General features: G+C 40.7%; 2 protein-coding genes across 2 annotated transcripts; both read left to right on the top strand.

Moving 5' to 3' along the window:
* The first annotated feature begins 3390 nt into the window (after window positions 1–3390).
* Window positions 3391–11104, top strand: LOC119725117 (deleted in malignant brain tumors 1 protein-like). Its single transcript, XM_038196477.1, has 4 exons — window positions 3391–3475; window positions 9169–9477; window positions 9920–10192; window positions 10767–11104. The coding sequence occupies exons 1-4, from the start codon at window positions 3391–3393 to the stop codon at window positions 11102–11104; spliced, it is 1005 nt and encodes a 334-aa protein (XP_038052405.1).
* Window positions 11105–12239: 1135 nt separating this feature from the next.
* LOC119724535 (adhesion G-protein coupled receptor G2-like) lies at window positions 12240–19542 on the top strand. Its single transcript, XM_038195634.1, has 14 exons — window positions 12240–12506; window positions 12857–13126; window positions 13619–13723; window positions 13979–14103; window positions 14321–14464; window positions 14592–15003; window positions 15333–15511; window positions 15677–15829; window positions 16268–16401; window positions 16558–16657; window positions 16865–17030; window positions 17157–17223; window positions 17663–17933; window positions 18818–19542. The coding sequence occupies exons 2-14, from the start codon at window positions 13108–13110 to the stop codon at window positions 19034–19036; spliced, it is 2094 nt and encodes a 697-aa protein (XP_038051562.1). The 5' UTR covers window positions 12240–12506; window positions 12857–13107; the 3' UTR covers window positions 19037–19542.
* Window positions 19543–19742: the final 200 nt, after the last annotated feature.

A 19742-nucleotide genomic window follows, 5' to 3' on the forward strand; every position in this document is an offset into this window, starting at 1 on the left:
AATTAGCCATAATTTCAAATTTACCTATAGTCATGAAATTTCTTGGGTACGTTTATGATGAGTTGTTCTATGCATGTACCGAGTTTCATAAGGGAAGCCCCCTCCCCCCGAGATGGTGAAAATAACCCAGCTCTTTTAGGGTTAAGGTAACGACGTACAATTCCAAATTAAGCTTCGGCGTGAAGTTTTCATTTGCCCCCCCCCCACACATAAAAACCTAGACACGCTACTGATAGGGCCTTATTTGTAAATTTGTAAACCACCATAAGCACACCACAACACTTTTAAATACACAGTTTGCAATGTCGACAGTTTTAATAGGACAAAACTTTAAATGCTCAATGTTGGTTGAATGTACTATAAACGTGCCTAAATAAAGGCTGCTGAAAATTGTCTGATGATAATCCTGATTCAAGGTCATGCTTCGTAAATTAATTCGTGGGGAGTAGGTCCCCCGCTGTCACATTTTTTTTTATAATCTTTGTTTTGATGGGAGATGTTAATAAAAAAGACGGTTACAGCAAACACATATACTTAATTTTAAGCTCATTTTGTTGATTAATGCGTGAATGTCGCGTACCTTTTGATTAGCCAACAATTTAAAACATATGCGTGGTATCAGAACCAGGCAGGTTTTTTTCTGGGTTTCTTTTCCTTTAATAAGATTTCAACACCCAGGCTCACATCATCCAAAAGGATGATCTAACAAATTTTGGAGACAAAAAATGAAATACTTAACAAAATTTGTTCAACAATTTGTAAACTGTTGATGAAAATGTTGTAAATGGAGGCAAGATAATGTGTAGTAATATTAACGTCACGTGGCACATAGTGCTCTATTTTTATGGGAAACTTTAATAGGGTGCTTATTTTGGTCAATTTTTTTCGGTTTGCGGTAACATCATGTGGTAATAACTACTGCTCATATTATTTCGCTCACAGCGAACTGACACCCGAGCGAGCAGGGCATCTCACTACAAGTACAATGCCCAACAGACAACCAATCAGAATCTACCAACACAAGTTTCATTCGTACGCGTAAAATATTCGCCTTTTGCGGACGTTGAAGAAACCCCATTTTTTTTGGCATTGGTGATTGGTCACCGCTGTTTCCGAGACGCACAACGCGTATATTGTACATGATAAAGTGCCCTGTGATGGGTCTGTCTGATGCTTGCCAGGAAACAGTGAAGCCAGAGTCATGCACAAGTCTACTTTTCGTGAATTCAAAATGGCAGCCTCAAACAAGGCGTTTGTGACAAGGATGTTTCCCGAATTGAAGGTGGAATTTCTCTTTTCTTCCCAAAAGGTATGTAAACCTAACCACCACCATTTGTATTTTCACCTCCCATTGAAGCCTACAGGGGCACATAAGGCAGTTTGAAGACCATTTTGGGGGTCGTATTTTGATTGGGGGTACGAGTGAAAATGGTCAAAAAAAATTAATAGTAGCCGCAATGAGGGACATCGTTCTCGGACTCTACTATCGCCCGACCATGTCCAAATGTTAAAAAAAGCGATCTAGTTACTCGGACTAGTCGTGTCCGATGTGTAAACAACCGGTTTTTCTCGGGAACGGTGAGACATTAGGTTGGTTTCCTTTCAACCACATGTTTGAAATAGGATAAGTAAACAATCCAAAACATGAAATTTTCGGGGATTTCAGGACCTAGTGCCCCTTTAATTTCAAATTGTATACAATTCTACAACTGTGTGCAGTGTGGGGCCCAATTTCAAGGCGCTGCTAAGCACACAATTTTCTGCTAACAGAGCCTCCGTCTATTTTATGGAGACCTTAAGCATAAGCACAGCAAAAGGCACGCTTACTTCGGAGGAAAAATTTGCTTAACTTAGTGACGTAACAATAGAGATCTCCATGCACGCGCGAAATGGTGCTTAAGGTTAGCAAATTTTTCTGCTATGCTAAACACAACTTTTCTGTTAACTGTTAGGCAGCGCCGTGACATTCGGCCCGGGTCTCTCCGCAATCAAAATTGACCTATCACGGTAGAATCGCGTTAGAATCGCGTCAACGCAGCTTGTGAAATATTGTCCAATTACATGGCATAAAAATGGACGCGGAAACGCGCAATATCTGACACAAACAAAACTTTAATAGCGTACACAAATTCCATAGGGTTGTCTAAGGGGCGTGGCTTACTCGCCCCTATTTATAAATAGCGATAAAACGGTGTTCAGACAAGGGCGGATCCAGGGGGGGGGGGGCCAAAGGGGGCCATGCCCCCCCCCAAAAAAAAAAACTAAACCAATTGGGTTTTTTTATGTGACGTCGCAATAAAGGCAGGCAATGAGTACACCACCATCTTTTCCTCAGAAAACATTCGCTATAGTGGTCAGAAATTGCTTCAGATCGCACCACAGAGCATCGAGAATCCAAAAAAAAATTCGGGGCCCTTAAGCGGGCCCCGAACCCCATGCCGTAATTTTTGGACCCACTTTTTGGGAGACACAAATGTTTTTTTGGCCCCCCCCCCCAAAAAAAATTGTGTTCTGGATCCACCCTTGTGTTCAGATCGTTTCGTATACAAACCAAAATAGATTGATATCAGCAGAACTTGTTATTCCTCGCGCAGTCTTGCCAAATCTTCAGAGATGGTCTGCGTATGCTGTTAATCAGGAAATATATTTATTTCTGTTTCCTTCCTCAACCAGTCATAAAAAAAACATTACAATGCCAGCTGGACCAACAAAGAAACTGTGGGCATTAGGATATGCTTCATGTAATTTTTATTTATTTATTTGCAGTCTTATTTAAACAGGGTGGCCTCCTTAGTTAAAAAACTGCTTTCCTTGAGGGCCCTGTACAAAAAAAAAATTAAAACTATAAACCAAAACCAATTAACTAAGTAACATTTCAATAAAAAAAAAAAATACAGTTATTCAAATATAAACATAAATTAATGTTACTTGTTTAAGCAAATATATAAAGTACTAAAAAGCAATACAAAAGATAACAGCATGTTAAATTAATAACTCATATGAAGTAAAAAAACAAACAAACAAACTCCTACAAAATATTACGACAACATGATCATAAGTTACATGTACAATTATATCAGAATAAAATGATTAAACACATCCACTGGAAAACCAAAAAAAAAGTTAGTTCAGCCTACTTTCACTCTCAGACAGATAAATAACATTGTAAAGTCAACTTTGACGATTTCCTTTATTATAAACCAAACGAAGCGTGCAAGGGCCTGCGACATGTATATAAAAGCCGTACTTAAAATTGCTTCCTCATTTACCATCTTGCAAAGAGCAAAGTTGGTACATGTTTTCAGTGAAAAAGACACAAGGAAAATGAGTCGTGATAGATTGGTGAATAAATAAGTACATCAGCAACTTGTCATGGACGCCATGTTCAACATGAGGTCAGGAAGTTCTTTCTCTGTGGCGTTTGCCATCCTCGCTTTCTTTGCCTTCGGATGCAACTTCCAAGTGGCTGCTTTAGGTAAGCGATATTATAATCAACTGAACTGTTAAAGGCTGGTTAACTTTAGGTAAAATGTGAGGCGTTCAGGCAAATTGAGACAGAGCTGGGCAGAGGTCGGAGTGAACGTTTGCGGGTATAAGGAAGGAGAAATAATATTTTCCTTGCGATACTGTTTGTTGCACTTAATTGGACATTCCGCTTGCAAGTTTAATGACTGTTTAAATTCGCATTTATCGACATGTCAAAAAAGTAAACTTTTTAGAAAAGGACCTTTAAAGTTCTAGTTGTGTAGTCGTGGAAATGCATTTACACATTTATTCCAAGTTGTTCAAGTGTAGTACACAATCATATCGAAGAAAAAAAATCACCCCATTCGGTGTTCCCCCCCCCCCCATTTTGTCTCCACTATGGCTTGTGCCCATTTTTGTCTCATTTGGGCTTAATGTCTCACAAATAACAATTGGGGAAAATATTAACCGTTGATGAAGCTACCGTATTTATATTCCATTTTACTTTTATTTGTTGATGTTTTGTGTCGATTTGAGAGTGAATGAAAATTATATTTTTTACAGTACTGATAGAACTCTTTAGCTCATCATGATCAAATATTTGAGCTGAGACAATATCTGAGATGCTTCAAAATGATTTTAAATAACAGTATATTCGGTATAAACAGTGTAACTGACACGCGCACGTGGGTGTCAGTTCGTGAAAACCACGTAAAATCAATGGACCGATCCAGTAAGCTCCGCCCAGTGCGCACGTTGGCAAATTTACTCAGATTATATAACCGACATACAGATCCTTGTCATTTGATTGGTGAAACTCACATCACGTGGCATTCGTTATTGCTCCCATTCATGCCGCGGCTCAAAAAGTACTATCCGCCCATGGGGAATGGGAAATACTATTCAACAGTTAGAATCATGACGCGGTATTTGTGTGCAAATCATAGAGCTGTATGCATGCTGGTGTGCGCGTTCAGCGTTGCGCGTAGCGCGTATTGTTCCAAAGAGCCAGCGCTACAGCGTTGGGTTCAAACATTTTCGTGAAGGGGTGGTTTGGAAGAGACAAATACATTTTCCTCCAGTTTTGTGTTGAAAAAAAGTTCAAATATATCAAATGACAAGGATCTATATGTCAGTTATATAAAACAAATATTGACTGGCTTTAAATTGTGGAATAGGAGGAATATTATCGCTCGGTAAAATCTGGACTTTTCCAGTTCACTCGGCTTCGCCTCGTGAAATGGAAAAGTCCAGATTTTACCTTGCGATAATATTCCTCCCATTCCACGCTGAGCCACTCAATATTTGTATACTAGTAAAGTGCCGCGCTGCCAAAAATATCCCGGTTCTGTAAATACGCGCGCGTGCAGCGCACTCATGCGCAACATACAGAGTATACAAATATTGAGTGGCTCAGCGTGGAATGGGAGGAATATTATTGCAAGGTAAAATCTGGACTTGTCCATTTCACGAGGCGAAGCTGAGTGAACTGGAAAAGTCCAGATTTTAACGAGTTTTATATAACTGACATATAGATCCTGGTCATTTGATATATTTGAACCTACAACTGTGTGCAGTGCGGGTCTCTCAATCAAAATTGACCTATCACGGTAGAATCGCGTTAGAATCGCGTCAACGCAGCTTGTGAAATATTGTCCAATTACATGACACAAAAATGGACGCGGAACGCGCAACATCGGAGACAAACAAAACTTTAATAGCGTACACAAATTCCATAGGGTTGTCTAAGGGGCGTGGCTTACTCGCCCCTATTTATAAATAGCGATAAAACGGTGTTCAGTTCTTTTCGTATACAAACCAAAAAAGATTGAAATCAGCAGAACTTGTTATTCCTCGCGCAGTCTTGCCAAATCTTCAGAGATGGTCTGCGTATCCTGTTAATCAGAAAATATATATATTTCTATTTCCTTCCTCAAACAGTCATAAAAAAAACATTACAATGCCAGCTGGACCAACATGTCTAGACATATCAGACGTTATACAGGGGGCTTGCTCCGTGGATAACGGGTGATACTCAGACTAGTAAAGTGCCGCACTGTGGAGGATGTCAGTTAGTTAGTATGGTTCCCAGACCAAAAGATTCTGACTATTCCTGATGAATCTTAGCTCAGGCCAACCTCGTCCCCAGGGTGTCGAGCAGTACGCGCCCACCACTACCTGCTCTCTCACCCTGGTATTGGATCATTTGCATGTGCAAGATTTTTGAACACGTATGCAAATGAGGAATAGTCTGGTGCCTGCCTGTGCGTTACATTTGCGTTTGTTTTTGTATGCGGTGTCTGGAGTAAAAGCAGAATCAATTCGTCGCAGCGCGAGCCTGGCGTAAGTTACAAAAACAATTTTATTTTAATTAAACTGTTACGATCTTATCGAGACAACATGCAGTATCACATTGCATATTAATATGAACAAATTGGAAAGAAAATGAATATTTTGGAGAAGGCATTGACGAATGATCGCGAAAACACGTAATGCACGTTGTTAATAACAACACCAAGTACACGATATAAATCCATTACTAGCCAATTGCGGTATCGAATCAGGATACAGGAAGAAAGTTTCCTATCCAGGGCTTACTATTGGAAACTATGTTGGAAATAAAGTAAGCACTGGGGACGAGGTTAAGGTCAGGACGCCTCCGTGGCTAAAAATAAACATGACGACATTGATGGCCCTTTTTCAAAGCTTGGCTTCGTTTCCGATTTCGCATTATCACTTTTAGCTTTTAATGTTCTGATCAAATTTTGTAAATAAATCACTTGCTTCGTATTATCATACATTTATGATAATACAGTTTGTTGTTTCTGTAAGATAACATTGACTAAATGTTGATCTGGAATCTTCAAATTTAGGCACCCAAATAGCACTGTAAGCAGACGGAGCCGAATGAAGACCGAGTTTTGGAAAATCTCAGTAACGGTCGTCAAATTCAAAATTGTACATGACGCAGCAAAAAGTTCGCCCATACGATCCGAGTATATTTGATGCACAAAATCGTCGTTGAATTTCAAGTTTTCTAAATGAAAGCAATTAATATTAATTATCTACTCATTTGAAAAAAAAAATAATAAGCAATAAGCGGTTAATTAAACCTATATTATACTTGGAAATACTCGGGCACTATCCGATTGTCGACGAAAGGAATTCAGCAAACTTCGGAAATTTTCGAAAAAAGAGGAATTCCTCCCGTTTTAGTCACGTGACGTAAATTGTAATACAATGTATTACCGGAGGCTACCGGACCTAAGATTCATCAGGAATAGTCAGAATCTTTTGGTCTGGGAACCAGACTATTAGTTAGTGAAACCAAAATATCCCAGTTCTGTAAATACGCGCGCGTGCAGCGCACTCACGCGCAACATACAGAGTGTCAGTTCGTGGTGCCGATGCCGATGATGTTCGTCTAAAAAGTTAAGACGAGAGTGCACGTTGCAGGCTTTGGCCCACGGCCTCATGCGTTATAGCAGCACAAAACTTGCCTTTGAAGTTGATGCAGTTGCCTTGATGGTTCTTTTTTGCGTTGTTTTAAGAACTTACAATGTTGAATTTCATTATTGTCAATGATTTGACTTTTAAACCTTTGTTAATCTTGAACCAAGCTGAAACAAAGTAGCGGATATGATACAATTTTGTGAGTTTTTTTTGTTCTTAAAGTTTCATCCTCCAATCGAATGACAAAGATGTACTTGTATGTTATATATGTTTTGCATTCGTACAATGGTGAGAATATTTTCACTCGTTGAAAGATGGAAAAATCCACATTCAATCTTTCAACTCATGAAAATATTCTCACCATGCATTGCACTCATAAACATTCATTATTTGTATACTAATATCCATTATGCTTCTGTGATGTTATTTCTCAATCCACCAAGTTTTAGTTTCGGTCGTTTTGTTCCATGTTTAAAAGGGTGGAATTCAACAATTTGCAAATACAGCCAAATGCACGAAATCATACCTTCAAAAGACTCTTAATGTAGAAACAAATTCAGAGTGTTGCTGGGGCATCGTTATTCTTGTAAACTCTTTTTGAAACAAAATATACTCCAGCCTTCTCTTCAGCCTTCTCTTCCCCCCCCCCCCCCCCCCCCCCCCCCCCCCACCCAACCAAAATTTGATTATGCATCCGCCTTTGCATTGTGCGTACATTGATTAGACTTTCGGTTTGACGGATGCGTTGCCGATTATTACAAATGTGCAATCCAATTCGCAGAAAATCGATTTGTTATTGTGACACGGGCTGAATTGTACATTCTTTTTCATTTGTCATAATTTATATCGCAAAGTCTGCATTCATTATAAATAAAGCATACAGCCGATACAAATCATGATACAGCTTTGACTGATTCATTGATTATTCACTGTATTGTAGGCCCAATTGATCATTAATGCGTTTGTTCTTATGTACACAAAAGCCTATTTGAAATAGGCAAATGAAATGTTGAAAAGATATAAATCTTACCAAAATAAAATCAGTTAAAATAATCTTGTAGGTATATTATTGGGACGGTAAAGGGAAACATCAGTGTCATGTTACATGGGATACAGGTGCTTTTTTGTTGTTTCTTTGTCTTAATTGCATTTTAATGTCTTTCTGTATTTGTTAAAGTTCTGTCTCATTTTATTAGTTCGATTGCTTGGTTATATGATGCGATTGTGGCAATTGCTGAGCACAAAAAAAGAACGATTGTCTTCATCTTAGGTTTTTATATAGGATTTATTACAATAGTTGGTATGTTTTGAAAGACTACACCACTTGGTTTAGCTCAATCATCATGAATATTCAAAATTCAATCATTCAATCAAACATTCCTCATATGTTCTTGACCTGGCATACGTTTAATGCAGGAAATCGGCTGCACATTTAGCGAAATAGTTTGATGATAAATTAAAAGGAATACAGGATTGCGGATGTGCCTTCGATTTCGCGCTAAAATGAAATGTCAATGTACCAAATTCAGTGCACATTCGGGAAATCGTACGCTGATTTTTTACGACTGAATGCACCTTCATGGAAATAGAATTATCATTTGTTAAATACAAACAGCGATTTGGGACGTTCATTCTATTTCGCACGAAAACGAATGCTTCTTTTACAGACTCTTGTACACATTTTCCGAAATTGTTCGGGAAACCTATATTATACCCCCATGTATAAGCCTATGTAATAAAAGATCAATTTGAATGCAGTCTTTTAAAGCTTTCCGGGATCGATCTGAAGCGCCAGCGTTCTGTCCTGTGACTTTAATTCACTACAAATAATGCCCCAAAACTGGCACTTTTGGGTCCAGCTCGGCTATAGGCCTATCATGGATTTTTTTTATCAATTTATTTTTGAATTTAAAATGTTTTAATTTTGTTCTTTAAAATTGTTCGTTCTCATTTACAGTTTGATATACCGGTATATTTTAAGGTTTTATGACTATTATTAATATCTGGGAAGTGGTTTAAGATGGACTGTACAGTCTTTTCCACAACCCCTGACATCTCGAAGGTGTTGGATGATGCAAGAGGGGTTGAGGGCCAGACGCTCACTCATTTAAGCCGGGCGTATACGTAGTCAACATTCTCAATGGCCATGCAAAATAATTGGCCTGGAATAATGATTATTGACTTTGGTTATACTGTCTCATCTAACTAAATTAATTTGTCAAGTCTGATTTCTGGATCTGGCCCTTACAGGGATAGGTGTTCGTTTGGTAGGCGGTTCAGACTCCATGGAAGGTCGAGTGGAGGTGTTCTGGAACGGTGCTTGGGGGACGGTCTGTGATGACCTATGGGACCTACGAGACGCAACAGTTATCTGCCGGGAACTGGGTTTTCGAGAAGCTTATGCGGCTCCCATTGGAGCTGCATTTGGTGAGGGAACCGTGGACATAGTGTTGGATGATGTTCGTTGCACGGGTAACGAAGAGACGGTGTTTGATTGCCCGGCACGAAGTCTGGGAGTACACGACTGCGTGCATAGCGAGGATGCCGGGGTTCGATGTAGTAAGTTGTTGACAGCAGACGTAGTTATGCACGATATTATAACTTCAATTCGGGTTTTGTAATAACACACACTGACTGAATTTGGTAAGGGAACCGGGGACATATTGTTGGATGATGTTGGTTGCACGTGTAACGAGGAGACGGTGAAAAAAAGACCAGGATACCACGACTGCATTCATTACGAGGATGCCGGGGTTCGATGTAGTTAGTTGCAATGCTGACATCAGAAATCCAGACTGGTTTTTATAAGATTGTAAAAAAAAATAGTCATGGAAAAGAAGGTTATGTACACTATCTCAAAGTAATAACACACAATCACTGCCTTTTGCGCTTTTAGTATGCATGGTTTTCCCCCACATTTCCCTAAAAGGCATATTGCACTGCCATAATTTCTCCCGGTATATGACAAGTGACATTTTTTTGGTATTTTAATTATGCTTAGCTGGAGATCGACCCGTCATTATAATCTGCCCATCTAATCAGACGATCGATTCAGATTCAAACCAGAACTTCGCTACGGTCAACCTACCTGGTCCTGCCGCTTCGTACCACAGCAGCCTTGGACGGCTCGAAATCACTATTGACGTGGATGGTTCTACGCGTCGCGTTAATGACGAAGTCAGATTGAGTATTGCAAACTCTCCACACGTCTTGCAATTCAATGCAAGTGATGCAAACAACACTGCGACGTGCAGCATGCAAATCTCTGTTCTTGGTAGGCAATTATTATTATACCCCCGATGTATATGTAATATGAAAACAATTTGAATGTAGTCTTTTAAAGTTTTGCTGGATCGATCCGAAGTGTCAGCATTCTGTCTTGTGACTTTAATTCACTGACTCATCGAGTACAGGCCTACAAAAAAATGCCCTAAACTGACCCTTTTTGGTCCAGCTCTGCTAAAGGCCTATTTTTTATTAATTTTTTTTACAATTTTTTATTGAATTTAAAATGTTAAGATATTTGTTTAAATTGTTCGTTCTTTTTTACAGTTTGATAAACCTGTAGCTGTTTTAAGCTGTTAATATTATTTTTAATCTGGGAAGCGGTTTAAATATGGACTTTACAGTCTTTTCCACAACCCCTGACATCTCGAAGGTGTTGGATGATGCAAGAGGGGTTGAGGGGCAGACGCACATTCATTTAAGCCGGGCGTGTATACGTAGTCAACATTCTCAATGGCCATGCAAAATAATTGGCCCGGAATAATGATTATTGACTATGGTTATACTGTTTCATCTAACTAAATTAATTTGTCAAGTCTGATTTCTGGATCCGGCCCTGACAGGGATAGGTGTTCGTTTGGTAGGCGGTTCAGATTCCATGGAAGGTCGAGTGGAGGTGTTCTGGAACAGTGCTTGGGGGACGGTCTGTGATGACGACTGGGACCTACAAGACGCAACCGTTATCTGCCGGGAACTGGGTTACGGAGAAGCTTATGCAGCTCCCCATGAAGCTGCATTTGGTCGAGGAGCCGGAGACATACTGTTGGATGAAGTTCGTTGCACGGGTAACGAGGAGACGGTGTTTGATTGCACGGCAATAAGGGGATCGGGACACGACTGCAGTCATTACGAGGATGCCGGGGTTCGATGTAGTAAGTTGTTAATGTTGACAACAGACTGATTTTTTTTACGAGATCGAAAATACATTTAACATGTTTTGTAATAACACACATTGACTGAATCAAGGGCGGGTCCAGAACACAATTTTTGGGGGGCGGCCAAAAAAATAATTTGGTCCCGCAAAAAGGGGTCCAAAACTTTACGGCAAGGGGCTCAGGGCCCGCTTAAGGGTCCCGAAAGTGTTTTTGATTCTAGATGCTCTGTGGTGCGTTCTGAGACAATTTCTGACCACTTTACCCAAATTTTGTGAGGAAAAGATGGTGGTGTACGCAGTTTTTTTCATTTTTTGCAACGTCACTAAAACAAAATTGGGTTCTTTTTTGGGGAGGGGGCATGGCCCCCGTTGCCCCCCCCCCCCGGCCGCCCTTGGACTGAATTTGGTGAGGGAACCGTGGACAAAGTGTTGGATGATGTTCGTTGCACGGGTAACGAACAGACGGTGTTTGAATACCCGGCACGAAGTCTGGGAGACCACAACTGCGTGCATTACGAGGATGCCGGGGTTCGATGTAGTAAGTTGTTGACAACAGACTGAGTTTTTTTACTAGATCGAAAATACATTGTACATGAACGCTATTAATAATTCGGGTTTTGTAATAACACAAACTGACTGAATTTGGTGAGGGAACCGTGGACATGGTGTTGGATGATGTTGGTTGCACGGGTAACGAGCAGACGGTGAAATTGCACGGCAAGAAGACCGGGAGAACACGACTGCATTCATTACGAGGATGCCGGGGTTCGGTGTAGTTAGTTGCAATGCTGACATCAAAATCCAGACTGTTTTTTTATAAGATAGTAAAAAAAATACAGTTTATGAAAGTTTTCGAGTTTGAAAGTGTAAAATAGTATTTATTCACAGTAACATAACTCGTCATGATCGAACATTTGATCTGAGACAATTTGTAATATCTGAGATGATTCAAAATGATACAGTATGTAGTTGAAGAAGATTATAGTATAAGAAGTTAATATGTACACTATCTCAAAGTAATAACACACAATCACTGCCTTTTGCGCTTTCAGTATGCATGGTCTACCCCCACATGTCCATAAATGCATATTGCACTGCCAGAATTTCTCCCGGTATATGACAACTGACATATTTTTGGTGTTTTAATTATGCTTAGCTGGAGATCGACCCGTCATTATAATCTGCCCATCTAATCAGACGATCGAGTCAGATCCAAACCAGAACTTCGTTACGGTCAACCTACCTGGTCCTGCCGCTTCATACCACAGCAGCCTTGGATGGTTCGAAATCACTATTGACGTGGATGGTTCTACGCGTCGTGTTAATGACGAAGTCAGATTGAGTATTGCAAACTCTCTACACGTCTTGCAGTTCAATGCAAGTGATGCAAACAACACTGCGACGTGCAGCTCGCAAATCTCCGTTCTTGGTAGGCAATTATTATTATACCCCAATGTATATGTAATATAAGATCAATTTGAAATGCAGTCTAAAGTTTTGCTCGATCGATCCGAAGTGCCAGCGTTGTGTCCTATGACTTTAATTCACTGACTCTCATTAAGTATAGGCCTACCAATAATGCTCTAAACTCAGTCTGGCACTTTTGGATCCAGCTCGGCTGTGGGCCTATCATGGGTTTTTTTTTATCAGTACATTTTTGAATTTAAAATGATTTTCTTTTAATTAATCATTTTTTTTTAAATATCGTTCGTTCTCATTTCAGTTTGATATAGCTATTTTAAGCTTTTAATATAATTGTTTATATAAATGTTTCCTCAGTTAATCAGCCGCCAGTGATCACCTGCCCACCCAATCAGACGATTCAGACATATCCAAATCAAAACTTCGCAACAGTAACCTTACCCGAACCAGCCTCTGCATCCGACAACAGCGGATGGTTCGAAATCACCATTGACGCGGATGGTTCTACGCATCGTGTAAATGGCAGAATCAGTTTGAGTCTTTCGCAGTCTAGACACACATTGCAGTACACTGCAAGAGATGCCAGCAACAACTTTGCCACATGCACCATGCAAATCACTGTTATAGGTAAGCAGTCATTTCCTGTGTTTACACCCGAACCTACTTTGACATGGAAAACTTGTTTTGATTTTTCCCTTTTGCTGCGAAATAGATATTTTGCAAAATCAAAACAACAAAACTTGAGTATACGTAGTAGTTCCTTACAAGTGATGTTTCAAAACCAATTATTTTATGACATCGACTAATCCAGCGTGTTTTTTCCCCCGGCAATCGCAAGTAGATTTTGGTAAATGCTTAAGGTGTGTACGCCTATACACTCTTCTTCGTATCCATCTGTATGTGATGCGTACGTGCAGGTTTACCAAACTTATTCGTGCTTGATACATCTTGCTAGAATACAATTTTTGTCTACTTTCTCAGTTGTGAAACTCGTCTGCCCAGCCAATTTCTCGGCATTAGCAAGTCCTGGCTCAACCAGCATATGAGCATTTGAAGACTTGGCAAAGATAGTTCAAAGAGTTCAAAGAGAAGAAACATTTTGCCGTGCTTTTACAACAGGTCAGTGCCCAACCAACACAACCACTGACGGTCTGAGATGGCCTGTAGCAGTAGCTGGATCCACTGCCAAGTCTGTCCAACGATGTCCACTGACAACTGCAAATGGTTTGACTTCATCTCTCACAGTCATTGAAACTTTCTCCCTGGTCTTCCCAGTTGTTCCTTGTTCTGCCTGATGATGTATCCAATCTTTCTTGTAATCTTCACGATCGTCTCTCCACCTCAATTTTTCCTTTTTTTCGTTCGTTGTCCCTTGGGCGCAAGTCTCACTTATATCGCATTTATTCGCACAGTTCAGTTTGTTCTGATAGAATGGTTTTGCCCATCTGAATTATTGCTTTTTGATCACTCAAAATGAAGCTGGTGAACCCGAAGCCGTCCGGAACTGTTCGAAGTTGGAGGCGCCTCTCTACTTCCGATGGGAGGAGCAAGAGATTCGTGGCTGCGGGGACAAGAAGGAAGTGTCTCTCGAAAACGTCGTCAAGGTAATTTGTTTTATCTCAGGACGTTAGTTGATCCAAATTAGATGATGGCTCAATTTTCAGAAAGGCATTTTAATAGTGGGGCTCTTGCAGAGAGGTCCTAGTTTATGAATCACACTGAATGTGTTTACTTGAGCAAATTGTGAAAAATTGCAGGCAGATGCGGTGTTTTAAGAAGCTTAGATATGAAGATGCGACCATGAACCATATTCGTTGACAGGTTGAGGTTAGCAAAGGCAATGCAGTCGAAGTGGCCGAGTTTCTTGCCAATCAGACGTCAGATTCATCTAAGGAGGCAGAAGATGTTAAGGTGGTTGCCAGCATTTTGGAGAACATCGCAAAAGCAGGATCGGGGGACAAAGAGGTATGTTGATAACCATTCCGGAGAGGGGACTTAGCACATTGTTCCAAGATAAAAAAAAAGAAGAGTGGGGTGGAACAGCGATATAGTAGAAATAAATGTAGTTAATTATAATCATGATTTCTTGAAGGTGACAGAACTAGTGCTGGAGACTGTCAGCAATGTCATCATGAGTGTTGGGCCTGAAACTCCTGACTCTGAGCCCACTCAGATCGAGGCTGGTACCTCCTCAGCCATCATTCAGTCCGTAGAGACTCAAATCTCCCTGACACTTCAGCAAGAGGGTAAAGTCAGTATACGTCAGGACTCCATCCACGTGGAGGCGGTCAGTCTTGAGCCAAACCAGACCAGGAACGGACTCAGCTTCGTGTCCGTGAAACAGTCCAATGTGACGTCTCCTGGACAAGGGTCACCGCAAGAGGGCACCCTTGCCGGTACCGAGGTCGAGACTTTGTACTCTAGTATGATACCGAAGGATCTCGATGTCTTGGCATCGGCTCGGTTGCCTGGCAACATCACTAATTTGTTACCGTCCCCTGATGGTAAGTTCATCATTCATGTGTGATCAAAGATTATGTCAATAATCGATATTTGATAACTTAAAGATAAAAAAAGAGGGTGGGGCTATGCGGTGGTTGCTGAGGTCTACTATGCAAGCAATGGTTCAAATTGTGCGTACATTTGTTCTCAATCAAGAGACGCACTGCTGTTCCTTGTTGGAAGTGGAGTTATGATGGAAATGTTGGGATAACCTTAAACATCTTTCAAGGGATGACACTATATGAACGTTGTTTGTTGATAACATTTTCGGGGGAAAGTGCAAACCAAATATGAGAAACGTACCTCTTAAAACTATTTCTTTACAATGTAGCTCAGCTGCAAGCCAGTTTCCTGATTTACGCTGATGACACGTTGTTCCAGTCTGCTTCGATCAGAGAGCATCGAGGGGAGGATAACTCGACTCGTAAGGTCGCTGGATCTGTCGTCTCACTGACTGTGGAGAATGTTGAACTTGTCAACCTCACAGAACCAGTCGTGATTGAATTCAAGGTGATCATGAGATAATTAATATTCCATTTCATCCAGAGTAGAATACTTCACTGTTGCACGAGGGCCGATTCCTGCCAACTTAACATCAATGTCCAAGTTAATCAATTCAGATTGTACCCTCAATTTTGTGTAACCTTTTATCAATCTTCCGATTTCGATACTTAGGAGGAATCAAGCGAAGTCCACTGCGTGTCCTGGGACTTTGAGCTGGAAGATGGAGTCGGCGATTGGACGACAGATGGATGCGCGCTTGCTGAAGTGACCAATAAGACAGTCGTGTGTAATTGCTCTCATGCCACCAACTTCGCAATCCTAGTGGTATGTATAGTTCAATCTTGTGATTCCAAACTACTACATACAGCTATTTCCCATTTAAGAATGTGACAATTGCAGGCTCAAGGTGACTAGACTCCCGCAGGTAGTACCAAGCTAAGACATTGGAGCACACCACAAAGCAAAAGAGTACCTCTTTCAGTTCAAAGAAAGAGTGACACTACTTTAAGCCGAAAAGGGAAGGTCTGTTAAGTCAGGAAAAAGAGAACATTTATCAGGAAAAAATACATTGGTATAAGGAATCTACACGATTTCCCTGTTTTAACATTTATGAAAAGCCTACGTTCAATGCCAACAAGACACTTTATCTTCATTCGCTGTTCTCCACATTTGTTATTAGGAGATAATTTTATTTTGTTGGATACATAGATGACAAATTAGGAATATCGTCTGGATTGGTAACAGGATTGACGTTTCTTTCAGGATGTGAAGGGCCAAGCACCTGATGACAAAGATAACACTCCTGCTAAGCAAGCACTTGATATCATCAGCCATGTTGGCGCTGCACTGTCCATCATAGCTCTGGCTATCACGCTGATCATATACTTAGCTATCAGGTAAGATCATTGTGATGAAACGATCAGCAAAATTAAACCCAACCATGTTTCCCCGTACGCTTATTACTCATACGTTCCATGTGTTGTCTTGTCGCTGTAAGGCAGTGTGAAAATAAAGAATACATATATAAAAACATCTTAACCTTTTTTTTGTAGGAAACTGCGAAGCGGAAAATCTCGTCAGATCTTCATCAATTTCTGCTTCTCGTTGTTCATGTTGTATATCGTGTTCGTTGCCGGCGTCGACAATGCTAAGGTGAGCGATGTTACATAACGCAGGAAACTTTTAAGTTTAATTAAAGGGGCGATAGATATGTGGAGCCACCAAGAGGTCAAAAGTGGCCAGGACCGGTCGGTAAAAGCACTTTCCATATCTTGAAAGGCATTGATTGTAATGTCTTTTGTGAATTGCATCTTGCTTTGAAAGTATAACAGTTATATCTACATGTACTCCAATTTAAAGGGTTCCGGAGGTGGTTGTGTGTTTGTGGCTGCTTTACTCCACTACTTGACTCTGTCCACCATGATGTGGATGGCCGTTGAAGCCAGGAACATGTACGTCAGTACGGTGAAGGTGTTCCCTGAAGACACGCCTCGATACATGCTTAAGGCTTGCCTCATCGCTTGGGGTGAGTTCCTGTCTTAACTCAAACATTATTTTTAAATATACACCAAGCCAAATCATTGTTATCTTCAATTGAATCAAGATTGGAATCAAGTTGAATCAAGAATAAGATTTCAATCTCCTCTTTTAGGTTCTCCATTGATTGTGTTGATTATCACCTTGGCTGCAGCATCACATCACTATGCCAACGAGCATTAGTAAGTGAATGACCATGTTAGCTCTTTAAATCTGAGGGCGCTGTTTAGATTCCCCAATTACTCACAACCTCTCTCTACCTAGTTATTATTCATAAAGAGTAGTTCTCGAAACGTCGGCTTTGTCCCAAACTTCTGCTTACTTCACTGTATGCAGTGAATTTAAGAACCTTCTACAATCTAAACTACTCCAAATTTTATTCTCTCACGCATATGATTTTGTACTCCTCAAGCAGACCTTGGACCCATAATGAGCCGAATTCTCCAGGGTCAGAGGTCTACAATCTCTTAACACAAGCCGAAACTGAAAACAAAGACAAAGTTATGAAAATATCCAAAGACTTATACAGATGCGACTGTGAGGTTAATAAGCACTGTATTAAAACTGGTATTACCTACCTATATTAAAAAAAAATGATGATCAATATTTCTTCGTTTGAAGCTGCTTCCTTGAGCCTGGTCTTGTGCTGTACCTCGGCCTCCTCGCTCCCATTGGTCTCATATTCCTCCAAAACATCATCACCTTCATCTTGGTCATGCGCAGTCTCCTGAAGGTCAAGGAGGCATCTCGCTCCCAGCAGATCTCCAAACGCCTCCAGAATGCCGTGGGAATCTCCGCCCTCATGGGGTTGACCTGGTGTTTTGGGTTCCTGGCAATCAACGAGGCAGCCTTTGCATTTCAGCTCATCTTCTGTCTGGCCAACTCCTTGCAGGTCGGTTTTCATTCCTTGGCACCTCATTTCAGCGCGGTACAGCCTCACTTAATTCCCACACTTTTACCAACTCTGTAGCTCACTCTCTTGAGACGTGACTCTGTCATGAGTTTAACTACCGGGACATGCAGGGTCTTGTCCTTCCCTTGAGCTCTGTTGCCCCAAAGAGCTTGTTTTACAGGTACATGTACAATCATTAGATGTGCTCAAGTAGACTCTTGTTCCTCCATGGCGTATCGTATATTCACCTGTTCTTATCAATTATCTGCCTCATTTTCCTAACACCACTTGTGAGCTGAGGGTTATGGCGAATGAGGTACAGTTTTAGCGGCCTCATGCACTGTGTAGTTCCTTACCAAGAACTTTATTTCCTATCCAAGTTTCGCCAATCGCAGGCAAAAGGGGAACACAGACAGAATAACTCCAGAGAGACTCGAATTTAGTTCAGCAATTAAAACTCTGCGGTCAACTTGCCGCACCGCTGCCAGAACATGAACTGCTGATTCCCAGCATAGAATAACACAGGCAGACAGAACTTAGTACATTGTAACAACTTAGCCCGCCATGGAGTCTAGTTTTTGGAACTAATTTCCGTACCGCGCGCTACTTGTAACAAAGGAACTAGGTCAGCGCAGTGTAAACAGCGCGTCGTCGGAGCCCTCCGTCGGCGGCTATAGTGAGCAAAACAGAAAAAATACAAACTGTCCGTAACACTCCATTTCTCTCTTGTACTTACTTTTTTTATTTTGTAGGTGTAGACCCTTGCTTTGTGGCTTGTTAAATAATTATGTAAAGTAGGGGCGGGAACTACGTACCAACATCAATTTTGTAAACGTACGGGGTCTGTTTGATAACCAAGTCATAATTATTTGCTCCCATTGTAGGGCGTGGTTGTGTTCATCATGTTCTGCGCTCGACGTGAGGAGGTCCGCACAGCCCTGGCGCCCTACATGAAGCGCATCTGCTGCGGCCATGAGTGCCGCTTGCCCACACTGCATCCTGAAAAGTCCAACGAGTCAGAAATGGTGTCAGCGACGGCTCACACTCTACCGTCAGCTGGGCAGACTGCAGATATGGAGATCTCTGTGACAACACCGCAATAGGAAGACCACGTTGCAATTTCAAAGAAAGGCTCACTGCAAGGTTGAGCCATTCTTGTGTCATACATTTGCTAAGTTATGGGGTAGTTGAGGTACTATTATAACGGGTAACGTCAAGCAGATATTGACACCCTCCAAGCCCTAAAACGTCATGTTCCATGTTTAATAATCAATACGTATGGTGTTTCATTTAATAAAATGTTTAGCATATTTCATAAACTGCTTAGCATGTTTTAAGCTGTGTTTAAATTATTATACTGCAAGGAATTAGGTAAATAGTAATGAAACGCAGAGCTTTTTTTATAATTACATTATTCTCAAATTTATATAACATTTGATCAATTTTACATTTCGACATGAAATCTGATAAAATCAACCTGAGTCAAGGTGCGAACAAGATGTTGATTGGCGTGTATATTTCCTAAGGCAAATACTTATAATCAGAAACCGTTTCGTTATTTCACGATCAAGTGAAAGCATTTTATGGAGTATCGATTAAATATATCGAGTCTCGACTATTTAGCATAATTGATATTCTGCAACCTGTTAATGATTGCTATACAGTTTACATAAACTAACACACTGTAATATTTATATTTCTAGCGATATTTTTTTTTTACCACTGGATACACAACTTGAAAGCCATGAGGCGTATCCAATGCTGAGCAGATACGAATCCCTCAACCAATGAAGAAACTTAAATTAACTA

Source organism: Patiria miniata, unplaced genomic scaffold (genome assembly GCF_015706575.1).
Source record: "Patiria miniata isolate m_02_andy unplaced genomic scaffold, ASM1570657v1 HiC_scaffold_18, whole genome shotgun sequence".
NCBI classification, from domain to species: domain Eukaryota; kingdom Metazoa; phylum Echinodermata; class Asteroidea; order Valvatida; family Asterinidae; genus Patiria; species Patiria miniata.

Excerpts from the sequence above, each read along its gene's own strand:
- LOC119724535 (XM_038195634.1), top strand. Across the intron at positions 16,402-16,557 it reads ATCATATACTTAGCTATCAG|GAAACTGCGAAGCGGAAAAT; the intron begins GTAAGATCATTG and ends TTTTTTTTGTAG. Across the intron at positions 17,934-18,817 it reads GTCTGGCCAACTCCTTGCAG|GGCGTGGTTGTGTTCATCAT; the intron begins GTCGGTTTTCAT and ends CTCCCATTGTAG.
- LOC119725117 (XM_038196477.1), top strand. The coding sequence starts at position 3,391 with ATGAGGTCAGGAAGTTCTTTCTCTGTGGCGTTTGCCATCCTCGCTTTC. Across the intron at positions 3,476-9,168 it reads CTTCCAAGTGGCTGCTTTAG|GGATAGGTGTTCGTTTGGTA; the intron begins GTAAGCGATATT and ends TGGCCCTTACAG. Across the intron at positions 10,193-10,766 it reads CATGCAAATCTCTGTTCTTG|GGATAGGTGTTCGTTTGGTA; the intron begins GTAGGCAATTAT and ends CGGCCCTGACAG.